This window comes from Accipiter gentilis, chromosome 26, assembly GCF_929443795.1.
Source record: "Accipiter gentilis chromosome 26, bAccGen1.1, whole genome shotgun sequence".
Classification (NCBI taxonomy): domain Eukaryota; kingdom Metazoa; phylum Chordata; class Aves; order Accipitriformes; family Accipitridae; genus Astur; species Astur gentilis.
This window is the reverse complement of record NC_064905.1, coordinates 12584846-12601158: the sequence shown is the minus strand read 5'-3', so window position 1 is coordinate 12601158 and position 16313 is coordinate 12584846. Positions and strand designations below refer to the sequence as shown.

General features: G+C 58.7%; 7 protein-coding genes across 7 annotated transcripts; all 7 read right to left on the bottom strand.

Annotated features, from left to right (window-relative positions):
- Positions 1-1588: 1588 nt before the first annotated feature.
- On the bottom strand, positions 1589-2656 carry LOC126051160 (inositol 1,4,5-trisphosphate receptor-interacting protein-like 1). Its single transcript, XM_049830010.1, has one exon. The coding sequence runs from the start codon at positions 2654-2656 to the stop codon at positions 1589-1591; it is 1068 nt and encodes a 355-aa protein (XP_049685967.1).
- Positions 2657-4161: 1505 nt separating this feature from the next.
- On the bottom strand, positions 4162-5232 carry LOC126051130 (inositol 1,4,5-trisphosphate receptor-interacting protein-like 1). The gene has a single exon (XM_049829918.1). The coding sequence runs from the start codon at positions 5230-5232 to the stop codon at positions 4162-4164; it is 1071 nt and encodes a 356-aa protein (XP_049685875.1).
- Positions 5233-6268: 1036 nt separating this feature from the next.
- On the bottom strand, positions 6269-7336 carry LOC126051161 (inositol 1,4,5-trisphosphate receptor-interacting protein-like 1). The gene has a single exon (XM_049830011.1). The coding sequence runs from the start codon at positions 7334-7336 to the stop codon at positions 6269-6271; it is 1068 nt and encodes a 355-aa protein (XP_049685968.1).
- Positions 7337-8372: 1036 nt separating this feature from the next.
- Positions 8373-9440, bottom strand: LOC126051088 (inositol 1,4,5-trisphosphate receptor-interacting protein-like 1). Its single transcript, XM_049829817.1, has one exon. The coding sequence runs from the start codon at positions 9438-9440 to the stop codon at positions 8373-8375; it is 1068 nt and encodes a 355-aa protein (XP_049685774.1).
- Positions 9441-10481: 1041 nt separating this feature from the next.
- LOC126051162 (inositol 1,4,5-trisphosphate receptor-interacting protein-like 1) lies at positions 10482-11549 on the bottom strand. The gene has a single exon (XM_049830012.1). The coding sequence runs from the start codon at positions 11547-11549 to the stop codon at positions 10482-10484; it is 1068 nt and encodes a 355-aa protein (XP_049685969.1).
- Positions 11550-12585: 1036 nt separating this feature from the next.
- Positions 12586-13653, bottom strand: LOC126051163 (inositol 1,4,5-trisphosphate receptor-interacting protein-like 1). The gene has a single exon (XM_049830014.1). It carries the CDS (start codon positions 13651-13653, stop codon positions 12586-12588), a length of 1068 nt encoding a protein of 355 aa, XP_049685971.1.
- A 1036-nt stretch (positions 13654-14689) lies between these two features.
- Positions 14690-15757, bottom strand: LOC126051089 (inositol 1,4,5-trisphosphate receptor-interacting protein-like 1). Its single transcript, XM_049829818.1, has one exon. The coding sequence runs from the start codon at positions 15755-15757 to the stop codon at positions 14690-14692; it is 1068 nt and encodes a 355-aa protein (XP_049685775.1).
- Positions 15758-16313: the final 556 nt, after the last annotated feature.

Sequence of the window (16313 nt, the reverse complement as noted above, 5' to 3'; positions counted from 1 at the left end):
CTATTTCCACAACCAAATGACTAGGTGAAGCTGCAGTGGGAGAAACTAAGAATTCAGTGCTTTTCAGATCAGGCCAATATTCTTTGCAAATCCACTGGATTGAACCGTTGTCTGTATAATCTCATTTTTTGTCCTAAAACTGAGGTGCACAGAGGTAGCACTAGTTTTAATGTAGCCTTCCTTTTCAAATATATCACTCTCACACAAATACATGCTGGAGGAAATTGAATCTTGAAAGTCATAAGATTGTGGGCCTTAAAAGTCAACATTCTGCTGAAGATCCCACTTAAAAGAACAATTGTTTTTCAGTCTGGATTCCTGTCTTCCACTGCACTTCAGAAATTTTTAACATAGTTCACACAGTTCAATCTCTATTGAGCATTAAAGTTATTTTATAAGTGAAAAAAACCAATGTGGATGGATCACCAGAACTGCACTCTCTGCACTGCTATTAGCAAGGAATTTTTATTTTTGGGAAATGCTTGAAATTTTTCCTCCTAGTTTGTGACCCAAAGTTGCAGAGCTGAGCCATGCTTTTCCTTATTGCCATTGGTAATAAAGGTTGGATTATTCTCCTGGCTTCTGAGGGAAACCTTATTATTACTGGGCAGCTGTCGCTGAGAGACAGTTTACATTCAATTTGATAGATTATGCAATTGTCCTGGTTCTGACATAACTGCAGCATCGTCTCAGCGACTGTAAACACACAGCTGCAGGAAACATGCTCTGGGGAGGCAAAGGAAGAGAAATCACTTCTTCAAGGGCAAAAATAAAATCTGGATCTAACCTCATGAAATCAAACTGTATTTGGTTTTAAGGCATTGTTGGCTTGGTCTTACAGCTTCTCTTCCTGTTTCTTCATTGGTGGCATTTAATGATGATCCTCAAAGCTAGAATGTCTCATTGAGATGCTGAACAGATACATAGAGGGAAAGCTTTATAGGTGAAATGGAGCTGTGTGTGTTAGTAACCCTGCAGCAAAACGTAGGATTCTCAGCTAAAAATGGATATGCTAATGAATGACAAAATTCACCCCACTATTAATTTGTTTTCTTTATTTAGATTCTTAGCATTATTATCATAAAAAAGGCTGATCAGGTATGGTCAAAGAGCAAGTGGTTGGGAGGTGAGTTCTGCTTTCCTGATATCTCTCTGACATTCCTCCCTGCTCTGTACAGGCTGTTATGAAGCTAGACTAGCTGCTGAGGACCCTAGGAAGCCAGGATATCACCCCATAAAAAGACCACAACTGATATCCCTAACTGGGCATATCCTTCCTAGGCCAGGAAGAACACAGAAAAAAGGGAGGGTTCCTTGCTGCAAAAAAATACAAGTGAAAGAAGGAAGTGATATAGTGTGGGAAGGTGAAAGATGAAAAACTCCATAAATATTAATCTGTCTAAAGAGTGGCTAGAAGTCTGTGGTCTTTGTCTCTTGTCACTTTCAGCTAAAAAAGACAGGATGGTAACACACAGGTATTATCATAGCAACAGTTTATTTTCCAGGAAGGTGGTGTGCCGTATGAAAGTCAGTAAGGCATAACACAGGAAAAAAAAAGGGATTTAAACACAGAAATAGACAGGGTGTCCTACTCAAGGCTCAGGAAGGAGTTGCCGTCGTCGTCCAGCGGCACCCCAAAAATCATCTGAATGGACAGGGTTTCCTGTCCGTTTGTCAGCCTGATCTTGCAGGAGCGTGCAGTAGGCAGCACTGTCAGCTGGCAGTGGTGTGACTGGGGCATAAGCTCCCAGGCGTTTTTCACCAGCATCTGGAACCAGGAGGCGGTTTTCTGAACGTCTAAGTACGAATTGGCGCAAAGGGTGCTGAGGAGGCTGGGGTCTTGCCTTTTCAGCTCATCCTCACTGTGGTGGAGGAAGCATAGTACGTCCTCCACCAGCCACTCCCTCATGCACATGCACCGTAGCTGGACACGGAGGCAGGAGTCGCTGGTCAGCATCTCCTTTGCGGTGGCCGGCTCCAAGCAGAAGGCGTGCCCGGGTGGAGGCTGCAGGGGCACGAGCAGGCGGTAGAGGACATTGTTCTCCCGGGCAGTCCACGCTTCATAGACACAGCCCACCCCAATGGCTGGCTGCAGCCGTGGCTTGAAGCTATTCCCCGAGAGTCTTCGGCAGGCGCTCAGAAGCTCGTCTACCAGCTCCTCCACCAGCTTGCACGTGTCAGCCATGTACGGCGCTGGCCACTGGCTGTGATCGACCACACATCTGCCGAGATCCCCTGTGTCACCAGCGTCATCATCATCATCGTCATCTTCTTCTACCTCTCCCTCCTCTTCCTCCTCCTCCTCCTCCTCGCCTTCACCTCCAGGGCTGCCCTGCTTGCAGGTGCTTCCTGGCTCACGGCTCCTTTTTCTGGTTCTCCAGCAGAGGCACAGGAGCAGGAGCATGACTCCTGCCCCAAGAGCAGAGGCCCAGAAGCACCATTGTTGGAAGGTAGCGAGGAGCAGGACTTTCCTGACCACCCCGATCTGCTCCAGGGTCTGCTCCGTATCCCACAGCAGCTGACTCATCTTCCAGCTCAGCTGCTGTGCGAGCTGCTGCATGAGCTTGTGTGTGGCCACATGCAGGACTTCCCCCAGCCGCAGTATGTTCTGGACAATGCCCAGCAGAGCTGGGATGAGGAAGACAGTGACAGCCATGGCCTGCAGGAGAAGAAAGGGAAGGGGTCTCAGTGGGGGTGGGCAGGAGGGAGCTGGCAGTGGGGGGAGCAGGTGTGGGATCGGCAGGGACCTGGGGAAAGGCAGGAGAGGGTGGGAGGGAGCTGGGAGGCACCCGTCCGCAGCGGGGGCACCGTGCCCTGCCCAAGGTGCTCCCCTGAGCGACTGGACCCTCGCTCCCGGGTGAGACGGCTGCAAGGGACCGGCGTCTTTGCCCCGGCCCTCGTCCAGCCCAGCCTTCCCTCTGCATGCGCACTCACCGGTGGCACAGGCTGCACTGCGGCAGCCCTGCCCGCTGGGGCCCCTGGTGACAGCCCGAGACATTGTGACACGTGCCGTGGTGTCACGGGCTCCAGACCCGTGTCACAGACCTCCTCTCCTCTGCCTTTTTTTCTGCCATTTTTGTTCCCTTTTTTCTTCCCCTCTCTTCTGCCCCCTTCTCTTCTCCTATTTCCTTTCTTCCCTCTTTTCTTTCCCCTTCATCCTGTCCTTTTTCTTTCTCTTGTGTTTCCCTTGGTATGGCACTTGCTCTCAACACCAACCTTGTGTCTTTCCCTTCTTAGATCTCCATGGGTGATAACAGAGCCATACCTGCACTGCCAAAGCCAAGCTGAACACCGTTCAGTTCCCGCTACTTGTGTGCTGACAGTGTCAAAGAGAAGAAAAAACCGGTCACACTTGTCATTGTTATCCGTCAGTTACCTGGGATCAATCGTGGAGTTGATTTCCACACTAACAGGTGCTTTTTGTTTTTTTCGGGTCTTCCACCGACTGCAATTAAGCTCTTTATCCGGAAGACGAACTGTTAGGAGAGAGAAGATAAGGGCGGGAACGCTACCGCTGTGAGACTGAGGGGGCTAGAGAGCCGGTAATACCCTCGCGTTGCCAGAGAGCGCGTCTGAGGAGATTTGGGCGGGCCCAGGAGAAAGGGCGGGAGATTTAAAGGTGGCGTAACGGCCACTAGCGGTCCGTTACTCGCGGAGGCGATCGGCTCCGCGCTGGCACGTTCCGCAGCAGAGCGGAGGATCACGGTGTGCAGGGGGGTTTGCTGAGCCGGGGAAAAGGCAGGGAGGCAGAGAGAGTCGCCGGGAGCCGGCAGCTGTGTCAGGGTGGCTGACGAGGCTTGGGAGGGGCCGAGAGCAACGGTGGGAGATGTAAAGGCGGTGTAACGGCCGCTGGCGGCTGCGGAAAGCACTAGTGATTCCAACTTTTATGCCATTCAAACTTTATTGTGCTACAAAAGAGGGTGCGGAGTCCTGGTTTTGGAGCAGCTCTGGTGGGAGCTCAAGCACAGCTCTCACAAACCCAGGACGGATCCAAGGGGAAGCTAACAGCACTTCACAACGACTAGTACGGGACAGCAAAACCACTTTGGAGCACAGCATCTTGGGGAGGAAGACGTTGTGCTGGCCGTGCCTGATGCACGGCATCTCGGCCACATCACAGCTCTCCTGCCACGCTGTGCTGAGGGTAGAGCTGGCCTCTGCCTACTCAAGGCTCAGGAAGGAGTTGCCGTCGTCGTCCAGCGGCACCCCAAAAATCATCTGAATGGACAGGGTTTCCTGTCCGTTTGTCAGCCTGATCTTGCAGGAGCGTGCAGTAGGCAGCACTGTCAGCTGGCAGTGGTGTGACTGGGGCATAAGCTCCCAGGCGTTTTTCACCAGCATCTGGAACCAGGAGGCGGTTTTCTGAACGTCTAAGTACGAATTGGCGCAAAGGGTGCTGAGGAGGCTGGGGTCTTGCCTTTTCAGCTCATCCTCACTGTGGTGGAGGAAGCATAGTACGTCCTCCACCAGCCACTCCCTCATGCACATGCACCGTAGCTGGACACGGAGGCAGGAGTCGCTGGTCAGCATCTCCTTTGCGGTGGCCGGCTCCAAGCAGAAGGCGTGCCCGGGTGGAGGCTGCAGGGGCACGAGCAGGCGGTAGAGGACATTGTTCTCCCGGGCAGTCCACGCTTCATAGACACAGCCCACCCCAACGGCTGGCTGCAGCCGTGGCTTGAAGCTATTCCCCGAGAGTCTTCGGCAGGCGCTCAGAAGCTCGTCTACCAGCTCCTCCACCAGCTTGCACGTGTCAGCCATGTACGGCGCTGGCCACTGGCTGTGATCGACCACACATCTGCCGAGATCCCCTGTGTCACCAGCGTCGTCGTCATCATCATCGTCATCTTCTTCTACCTCTCCCTCCTCTTCCTCCTCCTCCTCCTCCTCGCCTTCACCTCCAGGGCTGCCCTGCTTGCAGGTGCTTCCTGGCTCACGGCTCCTTTTTCTGGTTCTCCAGCAGAGGCACAGGAGCAGGAGCACGACTCCTGCCCCAAGAGCAGAGGCCCAGAAGCACCATTGTTGGAAGGTAGCGAGGAGCAGGACTTTCCTGACCACCCCGATCTGCTCCAGGGTCTGCTCCATATCCCGCAGCAGCTGACTCATCTTCCAGCTCAGCTGCTGTGCGAGCTGCTGCATGAGCTTGTGTGTGGCCACATGCAGGACTTCCCCCAGCCGCAGTATGTTCTGGACAATGCCCAGCAGAGCTGGGATGAGGAAGGCAGTGACAGCCATGGCCTGCAGGAGAAGAAAGGGAAGGGGTCTCAGTGGGGGTGGGCAGGAGGGAGCTGGCAGTGGGGGGAGCAGGTGTGGGATCGGCAGGGACCTGGGGAAAGGCAGGAGAGGGTGGGAGGGAGCTGGGAGGCACCCGTCCGCAGCGGGGGCACCGTGCCCTGCCCAAGGTGCTCCCCTGAGCGACTGGACCCTCGCTCCCGGGTGAGACGGCTGCAAGGGACCGGCGTCTTTGCCCCGGCCCTCGTCCAGCCCAGCCTTCCCTCTGCATGCGCACTCACCGGTGGCACGGGCTGCACTGCGGCAGCCCTGCCCGCTGGGGCCCCTGGTGACAGCCCCAGACATTGTGACACGTGCCGTGGTGTCACGGGCTCCAGACCCGTGTCACAGACCTCCTCTCCTCTGCCTTTTGTTTCCTTTCCTTTCCTTTTTTATTGCCAGGGAGAGCGTCTGAGGAGATTTGGGTGGGCCCAGGAGAGAGGGCGGGAGATTTAAAGGTGGCGTAACGGCCACTAGCGGTCCGTTACTCGCGGAGGCGATCGGCTCCGCGCTGGCACGTTCCGCAGCAGAGCGGAGGATCACGGTGTGCAGGGGGGTTTGCTGAACCGGGGAAAAGGCAGGGACGCAGAGAGAGTCGCCGGGAGCCGGCAGCTGTGTCAGGGTGGCTGACGAGGCTTGGGAGGGGCCGAGAGCAACGGTGGGAGATGTAAAGGCGGTGTAACGGCCGCTGGCGGCTGCGGAAAGCACTAGTGATTCCAACTTTTATGCCATTCAAACTTTATTGTGCTACAAAAGAGGGTGCGGAGTCCTGGTTTTGGAGCAGCTCTGGTGGGAGCTCAAGCACAGCTCTCACAAACCCAGGACGGATCCAAGGGGAAGCTAACAGCACTTCACAACGACTAGTACGGGACAGCAAAACCACTTTGGAGCACAGCATCTTGGGGAGGAAGACGTTGTGCTGGCCGTGCCTGATGCACGGCATCTCGGCCACATCACAGCTCTCCTGCCACGCTGTGCTGAGGGTAGAGCTGGCCTCTGCCTACTCAAGGCTCAGGAAGGAGTTGCCGTCGTCGTCCAGCGGCACCCCAAAAATCATCTGAATGGACAGGGTTTCCTGTCCGTTTGTCAGCCTGATCTTGCAGGAGCGTGCAGTAGGCAGCACTGTCAGCTGGCAGTGGTGTGACTGGGGCATAAGCTCCCAGGCGTTTTTCACCAGCATCTGGAACCAGGAGGCGGTTTTCTGAACGTCTAAGTACGAATTGGCGCAAAGGGTGCTGAGGAGGCTGGGGTCTTGCCTTTTCAGCTCATCCTCACTGTGGTGGAGGAAGCATAGTACGTCCTCCACCAGCCACTCCCTCATGCACATGCACCGTAGCTGGACACGGAGGCAGGAGTCGCTGGTCAGCATCTCCTTTGCGGTGGCCGGCTCCAAGCAGAAGGCGTGCCCGGGTGGAGGCTGCAGGGGCACGAGCAGGCGGTAGAGGACATTGTTCTCCCGGGCAGTCCACGCTTCATAGACACAGCCCACCCCAATGGCTGGCTGCAGCCGTGGCTTGAAGCTATTCCCCGAGAGTCTTCGGCAGGCGCTCAGAAGCTCGTCTACCAGCTCCTCCACCAGCTTGCACGTGTCAGCCATGTACGGCGCTGGCCACTGGCTGTGATCGACCACACATCTGCCGAGATCCCCTGTGTCACCAGCGTCGTCGTCATCATCATCGTCATCTTCTTCTACCTCTCCCTCCTCTTCCTCCTCCTCCTCCTCGCCTTCACCTCCAGGGCTGCCCTGCTTGCAGGTGCTTCCTGGCTCACGGCTCCTTTTTCTGGTTCTCCAGCAGAGGCACAGGAGCAGGAGCATGACTCCTGCCCCAAGAGCAGAGGCCCAGAAGCACCATTGTTGGAAGGTAGCGAGGAGCAGGACTTTCCTGACCACCCCGATCTGCTCCAGGGTCTGCTCCGTATCCCGCAGCAGCTGACTCATCTTCCAGCTCAGCTGCTGTGCGAGCTGCTGCATGAGCTTGTGTGTGGCCACATGCAGGACTTCCCCCAGCCGCAGTATGTTCTGGACAATGCCCAGCAGAGCTGGGATGAGGAAGACAGTGACAGCCATGGCCTGCAGGAGAAGAAAGGTAAGGGGTCTCAGTGGGGTTGGGCAGGAGGGAGCTGGCAGTGGGGGGAGCAGGTGTGGGATCGGCAGGGACCTGGGGAAAGGCAGGAGAGGGTGGGAGGGAGCTGGGAGGCACCCGTCCGCAGCGGGGGCACCGTGCCCTGCCCAAGGTGCTCCCCTGAGCGACTGGACCCTCGCTGCCGGGTGAGACGGCTGCAAGGGACCGGCGTCTTTGCCCCGGCCCTCGTCCAGCCCAGCCTTCCCTCTGCATGCGCACTCACCGGTGGCACAGGCTGCACTGCGGCAGCCCTGCCCGCTGGGGCCCCTGGTGACAGCCCCAGACATTGTGACACGTGCCGTGGTGTCACGGGCTCCAGACCCGTGTCACAGACCTCCTCTCCTCTGCCTTTTGTTTCCTTTCCTTTCCTTTTTTATTGCCAGGGAGAGCGTCTGAGGAGATTTGGGTGGGCCCAGGAGAGAGGGCGGGAGATTTAAAGGTGGCGTAACGGCCACTAGCGGTCCGTTACTCGCGGAGGCGATCGGCTCCGCGCTGGCACGTTCCGCAGCAGAGCGGAGGATCACGGTGTGCAGGGGGGTTTGCTGAACCGGGGAAAAGGCAGGGACGCAGAGAGAGTCGCCGGGAGCCGGCAGCTGTGTCAGGGTGGCTGACGAGGCTTGGGAGGGGCCGAGAGCAACGGTGGGAGATGTAAAGGCGGTGTAACGGCCGCTGGCGGCTGCGGAAAGCACTAGTGATTCCAACTTTTATGCCATTCAAACTTTATTGTGCTACAAAAGAGGGTGCGGAGTCCTGGTTTTGGAGCAGCTCTGGTGGGAGCTCAAGCACAGCTCTCACAAACCCAGGACGGATCCAAGGGGAAGCTAACAGCACTTCACAACGACTAGTACGGGACAGCAAAACCACTTTGGAGCACAGCATCTTGGGGAGGAAGACGTTGTGCTGGCCGTGCCTGATGCACGGCATCTCGGCCACATCACAGCTCTCCTGCCACGCTGTGCTGAGGGTAGAGCTGGCCTCTGCCTACTCAAGGCTCAGGAAGGAGTTGCCGTCGTCGTCCAGCGGCACCCCAAAAATCATCTGAATGGACAGGGTTTCCTGTCCGTTTGTCAGCCTGATCTTGCAGGAGCGTGCAGTAGGCAGCACTGTCAGCTGGCAGTGGTGTGACTGGGGCATAAGCTCCCAGGCGTTTTTCACCAGCATCTGGAACCAGGAGGCGGTTTTCTGAACGTCTAAGTACGAATTGGCGCAAAGGGTGCTGAGGAGGCTGGGGTCTTGCCTTTTCAGCTCATCCTCACTGTGGTGGAGGAAGCATAGTACGTCCTCCACCAGCCACTCCCTCATGCACATGCACCGTAGCTGGACACGGAGGCAGGAGTCGCTGGTCAGCATCTCCTTTGCGGTGGCCGGCTCCAAGCAGAAGGCGTGCCCGGGTGGAGGCTGCAGGGGCACGAGCAGGCGGTAGAGGACATTGTTCTCCCGGGCAGTCCACGCTTCATAGACACAGCCCACCCCAATGGCTGGCTGCAGCCGTGGCTTGAAGCTATTCCCCGAGAGTCTTCGGCAGGCGCTCAGAAGCTCGTCTACCAGCTCCTCCACCAGCTTGCACGTGTCAGCCATGTACGGCGCTGGCCACTGGCTGTGATCGACCACACATCTGCCGAGATCCCCTGTGTCACCAGCGTCGTCGTCATCATCATCGTCATCTTCTTCTACCTCTCCCTCCTCTTCCTCCTCCTCCTCCTCGCCTTCACCTCCAGGGCTGCCCTGCTTGCAGGTGCTTCCTGGCTCACGGCTCCTTTTTCTGGTTCTCCAGCAGAGGCACAGGAGCAGGAGCACGACTCCTGCCCCAAGAGCAGAGGCCCAGAAGCACCATTGTTGGAAGGTAGCGAGGAGCAGGACTTTCCTGACCACCCCGATCTGCTCCAGGGTCTGCTCCATATCCCGCAGCAGCTGACTCATCTTCCAGCTCAGCTGCTGTGCGAGCTGCTGCATGAGCTTGTGTGTGGCCACATGCAGGACTTCCCCCAGCCGCAGTATGTTCTGGACAATGCCCAGCAGAGCTGGGATGAGGAAGGCAGTGACAGCCATGGCCTGCAGGAGAAGAAAGGGAAGGGGTCTCAGTGGGGGTGGGCAGGAGGGAGCTGGCAGTGGGGGGAGCAGGTGTGGGATCGGCAGGGACCTGGGGAAAGGCAGGAGAGGGTGGGAGGGAGCTGGGAGGCACCCGTCCGCAGCGGGGGCACCGTGCCCTGCCCAAGGTGCTCCCCTGAGCGACTGGACCCTCGCTCCCGGGTGAGACGGCTGCAAGGGACCGGCGTCTTTGCCCCGGCCCTCGTCCAGCCCAGCCTTCCCTCTGCATGCGCACTCACCGGTGGCACGGGCTGCACTGCGGCAGCCCTGCCCGCTGGGGCCCCTGGTGACAGCCCCAGACATTGTGACACGTGCCGTGGTGTCACGGGCTCCAGACCCGTGTCACTGACCTCCTCTCCTCTGCCTTTTTCTTCCTTTCCTTTCCTTTCCTTTTTTATTGCCAGGGAGAGCGTCTGAGGAGATTTGGGTGGGCCCAGGAGAGAGGGCGGGAGATTTAAAGGTGGCGTAACGGCCACTAGCGGTCCGTTACTCGCGGAGGCGATCGGCTCCGCGCTGGCACGTTCCGCAGCAGAGCGGAGGATCACGGTGTGCAGGGCGGTTTGCTGAACCGGGGAAAAGGCAGGGACGCAGAGAGAGTCGCCGGGAGCCGGCAGCTGTGTCAGGGTGGCTGACGAGGCTTGGGAGGGGCCGAGAGCAACGGTGGGAGATGTAAAGGCGGTGTAACGGCCGCTGGCGGCTGCGGAAAGCACTAGTGATTCCAACTTTTATGCCATTCAAACTTTATTGTGCTACAAAAGAGGGTGCGGAGTCCTGGTTTTGGAGCAGCTCTGGTGGGAGCTCAAGCACAGCTCTCACAGACCCAGGACGGATCCAAGGGGAAGCTAACAGCACTTCACAACGACTAGTACGGGACAGCAAAACCACTTTGGAGCACAGCATCTTGGGGAGGAAGACGTTGTGCTGGCCGTGCCTGATGCACGGCATCTCGGCCACATCACAGCTCTCCTGCCACGCTGTGCTGAGGGTAGAGCTGGCCTCTGCCTACTCAAGGCTCAGGAAGGAGTTGCCGTCGTCGTCCAGCGGCACCCCAAAAATCATCTGAATGGACAGGGTTTCCTGTCCGTTTGTCAGCCTGATCTTGCAGGAGCGTGCAGTAGGCAGCACTGTCAGCTGGCAGTGGTGTGACTGGGGCATAAGCTCCCAGGCGTTTTTCACCAGCATCTGGAACCAGGAGGCGGTTTTCTGAACGTCTAAGTACGAATTGGCGCAAAGGGTGCTGAGGAGGCTGGGGTCTTGCCTTTTCAGCTCATCCTCACTGTGGTGGAGGAAGCATAGTACGTCCTCCACCAGCCACTCCCTCATGCACATGCACCGTAGCTGGACACGGAGGCAGGAGTCGCTGGTCAGCATCTCCTTTGCGGTGGCCGGCTCCAAGCAGAAGGCGTGCCCGGGTGGAGGCTGCAGGGGCACGAGCAGGCGGTAGAGGACATTGTTCTCCCGGGCAGTCCACGCTTCATAGACACAGCCCACCCCAATGGCTGGCTGCAGCCGTGGCTTGAAGCTATTCCCCGAGAGTCTTCGGCAGGCGCTCAGAAGCTCGTCTACCAGCTCCTCCACCAGCTTGCACGTGTCAGCCATGTACGGCGCTGGCCACTGGCTGTGATCGACCACACATCTGCCGAGATCCCCTGTGTCACCAGCGTCGTCGTCATCATCATCGTCATCTTCTTCTACCTCTCCCTCCTCTTCCTCCTCCTCCTCCTCGCCTTCACCTCCAGGGCTGCCCTGCTTGCAGGTGCTTCCTGGCTCACGGCTCCTTTTTCTGGTTCTCCAGCAGAGGCACAGGAGCAGGAGCACGACTCCTGCCCCAAGAGCAGAGGCCCAGAAGCACCATTGTTGGAAGGTAGCGAGGAGCAGGACTTTCCTGACCACCCCGATCTGCTCCAGGGTCTGCTCCGTATCCCGCAGCAGCTGACTCATCTTCCAGCTCAGCTGCTGTGCGAGCTGCTGCATGAGCTTGTGTGTGGCCACATGCAGGACTTCCCCCAGCCGCAGTATGTTCTGGACAATGCCCAGCAGAGCTGGGATGAGGAAGACAGTGACAGCCATGGCCTGCAGGAGAAGAAAGGTAAGGGGTCTCAGTGGGGTTGGGCAGGAGGGAGCTGGCAGTGGGGGGAGCAGGTGTGGGATCGGCAGGGACCTGGGGAAAGGCAGGAGAGGGTGGGAGGGAGCTGGGAGGCACCCGTCCGCAGCGGGGGCACCGTGCCCTGCCCAAGGTGCTCCCCTGAGCGACTGGACCCTCGCTGCCGGGTGAGACGGCTGCAAGGGACCGGCGTCTTTGCCCCGGCCCTCGTCCAGCCCAGCCTTCCCTCTGCATGCGCACTCACCGGTGGCACAGGCTGCACTGCGGCAGCCCTGCCCGCTGGGGCCCCTGGTGACAGCCCCAGACATTGTGACACGTGCCGTGGTGTCACGGGCTCCAGACCCGTGTCACAGACCTCCTCTCCTCTGCCTTTTGTTTCCTTTCCTTTCCTTTTTTATTGCCAGGGAGAGCGTCTGAGGAGATTTGGGTGGGCCCAGGAGAGAGGGCGGGAGATTTAAAGGTGGCGTAACGGCCACTAGCGGTCCGTTACTCGCGGAGGCGATCGGCTCCGCGCTGGCACGTTCCGCAGCAGAGCGGAGGATCACGGTGTGCAGGGGGGTTTGCTGAACCGGGGAAAAGGCAGGGACGCAGAGAGAGTCGCCGGGAGCCGGCAGCTGTGTCAGGGTGGCTGACGAGGCTTGGGAGGGGCCGAGAGCAACGGTGGGAGATGTAAAGGCGGTGTAACGGCCGCTGGCGGCTGCGGAAAGCACTAGTGATTCCAACTTTTATGCCATTCAAACTTTATTGTGCTACAAAAGAGGGTGCGGAGTCCTGGTTTTGGAGCAGCTCTGGTGGGAGCTCAAGCACAGCTCTCACAGACCCAGGACGGATCCAAGGGGAAGCTAACAGCACTTCACAACGACTAGTACGGGACAGCAAAACCACTTTGGAGCACAGCATCTTGGGGAGGAAGACGTTGTGCTGGCCGTGCCTGATGCACGGCATCTCGGCCACATCACAGCTCTCCTGCCACGCTGTGCTGAGGGTAGAGCTGGCCTCTGCCTACTCAAGGCTCAGGAAGGAGTTGCCGTCGTCGTCCAGCGGCACCCCAAAAATCATCTGAATGGACAGGGTTTCCTGTCCGTTTGTCAGCCTGATCTTGCAGGAGCGTGCAGTAGGCAGCACTGTCAGCTGGCAGTGGTGTGACTGGGGCATAAGCTCCCAGGCGTTTTTCACCAGCATCTGGAACCAGGAGGCGGTTTTCTGAACGTCTAAGTACGAATTGGCGCAAAGGGTGCTGAGGAGGCTGGGGTCTTGCCTTTTCAGCTCATCCTCACTGTGGTGGAGGAAGCATAGTACGTCCTCCACCAGCCACTCCCTCATGCACATGCACCGTAGCTGGACACGGAGGCAGGAGTCGCTGGTCAGCATCTCCTTTGCGGTGGCCGGCTCCAAGCAGAAGGCGTGCCCGGGTGGAGGCTGCAGGGGCACGAGCAGGCGGTAGAGGACATTGTTCTCCCGGGCAGTCCACGCTTCATAGACACAGCCCACCCCAATGGCTGGCTGCAGCCGTGGCTTGAAGCTATTCCCCGAGAGTCTTCGGCAGGCGCTCAGAAGCTCGTCTACCAGCTCCTCCACCAGCTTGCACGTGTCAGCCATGTACGGCGCTGGCCACTGGCTGTGATCGACCACACATCTGCCGAGATCCCCTGTGTCACCAGCGTCGTCGTCATCATCATCGTCATCTTCTTCTACCTCTCCCTCCTCTTCCTCCTCCTCCTCCTCGCCTTCACCTCCAGGGCTGCCCTGCTTGCAGGTGCTTCCTGGCTCACGGCTCCTTTTTCTGGTTCTCCAGCAGAGGCACAGGAGCAGGAGCACGACTCCTGCCCCAAGAGCAGAGGCCCAGAAGCACCATTGTTGGAAGGTAGCGAGGAGCAGGACTTTCCTGACCACCCCGATCTGCTCCAGGGTCTGCTCCGTATCCCGCAGCAGCTGACTCATCTTCCAGCTCAGCTGCTGTGCGAGCTGCTGCATGAGCTTGTGTGTGGCCACATGCAGGACTTCCCCCAGCCGCAGTATGTTCTGGACAATGCCCAGCAGAGCTGGGATGAGGAAGACAGTGACAGCCATGGCCTGCAGGAGAAGAAAGGTAAGGGGTCTCAGTGGGGTTGGGCAGGAGGGAGCTGGCAGTGGGGGGAGCAGGTGTGGGATCGGCAGGGACCTGGGGAAAGGCAGGAGAGGGTGGGAGGGAGCTGGGAGGCACCCGTCCGCAGCGGGGGCACCGTGCCCTGCCCAAGGTGCTCCCCTGAGCGACTGGACCCTCGCTGCCGGGTGAGACGGCTGCAAGGGACCGGCGTCTTTGCCCCGGCCCTCGTCCAGCCCAGCCTTCCCTCTGCATGCGCACTCACCGGTGGCACAGGCTGCACTGCGGCAGCCCTGCCCGCTGGGGCCCCTGGTGACAGCCCCAGACATTGTGACACGTGCCGTGGTGTCACGGGCTCCAGACCCGTGTCACAGACCTCCTCTCCTCTGCCTTTTGTTTCCTTTCCTTTCCTTTTTTATTGCCAGGGAGAGCGTCTGAGGAGATTTGGGTGGGCCCAGGAGAGAGGGCGGGAGATTTAAAGGTGGCGTAACGGCCACTAGCGGTCCGTTACTCGCGGAGGCGATCGGCTCCGCGCTGGCACGTTCCGCAGCAGAGCGGAGGATCACGGTGTGCAGGGGGGTTTGCTGAACCGGGGAAAAGGCAGGGACGCAGAGAGAGTCGCCGGGAGCCGGCAGCTGTGTCAGGGTGGCTGACGAGGCTTGGGAGGGGCCGAGAGCAACGGTGGGAGATGTAAAGGCGGTGTAACGGCCGCTGGCGGCTGCGGAAAGCACTAGTGATTCCAACTTTTATGCCATTCAAACTTTATTGTGCTACAAAAGAGGGTGCGGAGTCCTGGTTTTGGAGCAGCTCTGGTGGGAGCTCAAGCACAGCTCTCACAGACCCAGGACGGATCCAAGGGGAAGCTAACAGCACTTCACAACGACTAGTACGGGACAGCAAAACCACTTTGGAGCACAGCATCTTGGGGAGGAAGACGTTGTGCTGGCCGTGCCTGATGCACGGCATCTCGGCCACATCACAGCTCTCCTGCCACGCTGTGCTGAGGGTAGAGCTGGCCTCTGCCTACTCAAGGCTCAGGAAGGAGTTGCCGTCGTCGTCCAGCGGCACCCCAAAAATCATCTGAATGGACAGGGTTTCCTGTCCGTTTGTCAGCCTGATCTTGCAGGAGCGTGCAGTAGGCAGCACTGTCAGCTGGCAGTGGTGTGACTGGGGCATAAGCTCCCAGGCGTTTTTCACCAGCATCTGGAACCAGGAGGCGGTTTTCTGAACGTCTAAGTACGAATTGGCGCAAAGGGTGCTGAGGAGGCTGGGGTCTTGCCTTTTCAGCTCATCCTCACTGTGGTGGAGGAAGCATAGTACGTCCTCCACCAGCCACTCCCTCATGCACATGCACCGTAGCTGGACACGGAGGCAGGAGTCGCTGGTCAGCATCTCCTTTGCGGTGGCCGGCTCCAAGCAGAAGGCGTGCCCGGGTGGAGGCTGCAGGGGCACGAGCAGGCGGTAGAGGACATTGTTCTCCCGGGCAGTCCACGCTTCATAGACACAGCCCACCCCAATGGCTGGCTGCAGCCGTGGCTTGAAGCTATTCCCCGAGAGTCTTCGGCAGGCGCTCAGAAGCTCGTCTACCAGCTCCTCCACCAGCTTGCACGTGTCAGCCATGTACGGCGCTGGCCACTGGCTGTGATCGACCACACATCTGCCGAGATCCCCTGTGTCACCAGCGTCGTCGTCATCATCATCGTCATCTTCTTCTACCTCTCCCTCCTCTTCCTCCTCCTCCTCCTCGCCTTCACCTCCAGGGCTGCCCTGCTTGCAGGTGCTTCCTGGCTCACGGCTCCTTTTTCTGGTTCTCCAGCAGAGGCACAGGAGCAGGAGCACGACTCCTGCCCCAAGAGCAGAGGCCCAGAAGCACCATTGTTGGAAGGTAGCGAGGAGCAGGACTTTCCTGACCACCCCGATCTGCTCCAGGGTCTGCTCCATATCCCGCAGCAGCTGACTCATCTTCCAGCTCAGCTGCTGTGCGAGCTGCTGCATGAGCTTGTGTGTGGCCACATGCAGGACTTCCCCCAGCCGCAGTATGTTCTGGACAATGCCCAGCAGAGCTGGGATGAGGAAGGCAGTGACAGCCATGGCCTGCAGGAGAAGAAAGGGAAGGGGTCTCAGTGGGGGTGGGCAGGAGGGAGCTGGCAGTGGGGGGAGCAGGTGTGGGATCGGCAGGGACCTGGGGAAAGGCAGGAGAGGGTGGGAGGGAGCTGGGAGGCACCCGTCCGCAGCGGGGGCACCGTGCCCTGCCCAAGGTGCTCCCCTGAGCGACTGGACCCTTGCTCCCGGGTGAGACGGCTGCAAGGGACCGGCGTCTTTGCCCCGGCCCTCGTCCAGCCCAGCCTTCCCTCTGCATGCGCACTCACCGGTGGCACAGGCTGCACTGCGGCAGCCCTGCCCGCTGGGGCCCCTGGTGACAGCCCCAGACATTGTGACACGTGCCGTGGTGTCACGGGCTCCAGACCCGTGTCACAGACCTCCTCTCCTCTGCCTTTTGTTTCCTTTCCTTTCCTTTTTTATTGCCAGGGAGAGCGTCTGAGGAGATTTGGGTGGGCCCAGGAGAGAGGGCGGGAGATTTAAAGGTGGCGTAACGGCCACTAGCGGTCCGTTACTCGCGGAGGCGATCGGCTCCGCGCTGGCACGT

What these genes read in the sequence shown, in the direction of transcription:
- LOC126051160 (XM_049830010.1), bottom strand. Translation starts at nt 2,656, where the DNA reads ATGGCTGTCACTGTCTTCCTCATCCCAGCTCTGCTGGGCATTGTCCAG.
- LOC126051130 (XM_049829918.1), bottom strand. Translation starts at nt 5,232, where the DNA reads ATGGCTGTCACTGCCTTCCTCATCCCAGCTCTGCTGGGCATTGTCCAG.
- LOC126051161 (XM_049830011.1), bottom strand. Translation starts at nt 7,336, where the DNA reads ATGGCTGTCACTGTCTTCCTCATCCCAGCTCTGCTGGGCATTGTCCAG.
- LOC126051088 (XM_049829817.1), bottom strand. Translation starts at nt 9,440, where the DNA reads ATGGCTGTCACTGCCTTCCTCATCCCAGCTCTGCTGGGCATTGTCCAG.
- LOC126051162 (XM_049830012.1), bottom strand. Translation starts at nt 11,549, where the DNA reads ATGGCTGTCACTGTCTTCCTCATCCCAGCTCTGCTGGGCATTGTCCAG.
- LOC126051163 (XM_049830014.1), bottom strand. Translation starts at nt 13,653, where the DNA reads ATGGCTGTCACTGTCTTCCTCATCCCAGCTCTGCTGGGCATTGTCCAG.
- LOC126051089 (XM_049829818.1), bottom strand. Translation starts at nt 15,757, where the DNA reads ATGGCTGTCACTGCCTTCCTCATCCCAGCTCTGCTGGGCATTGTCCAG.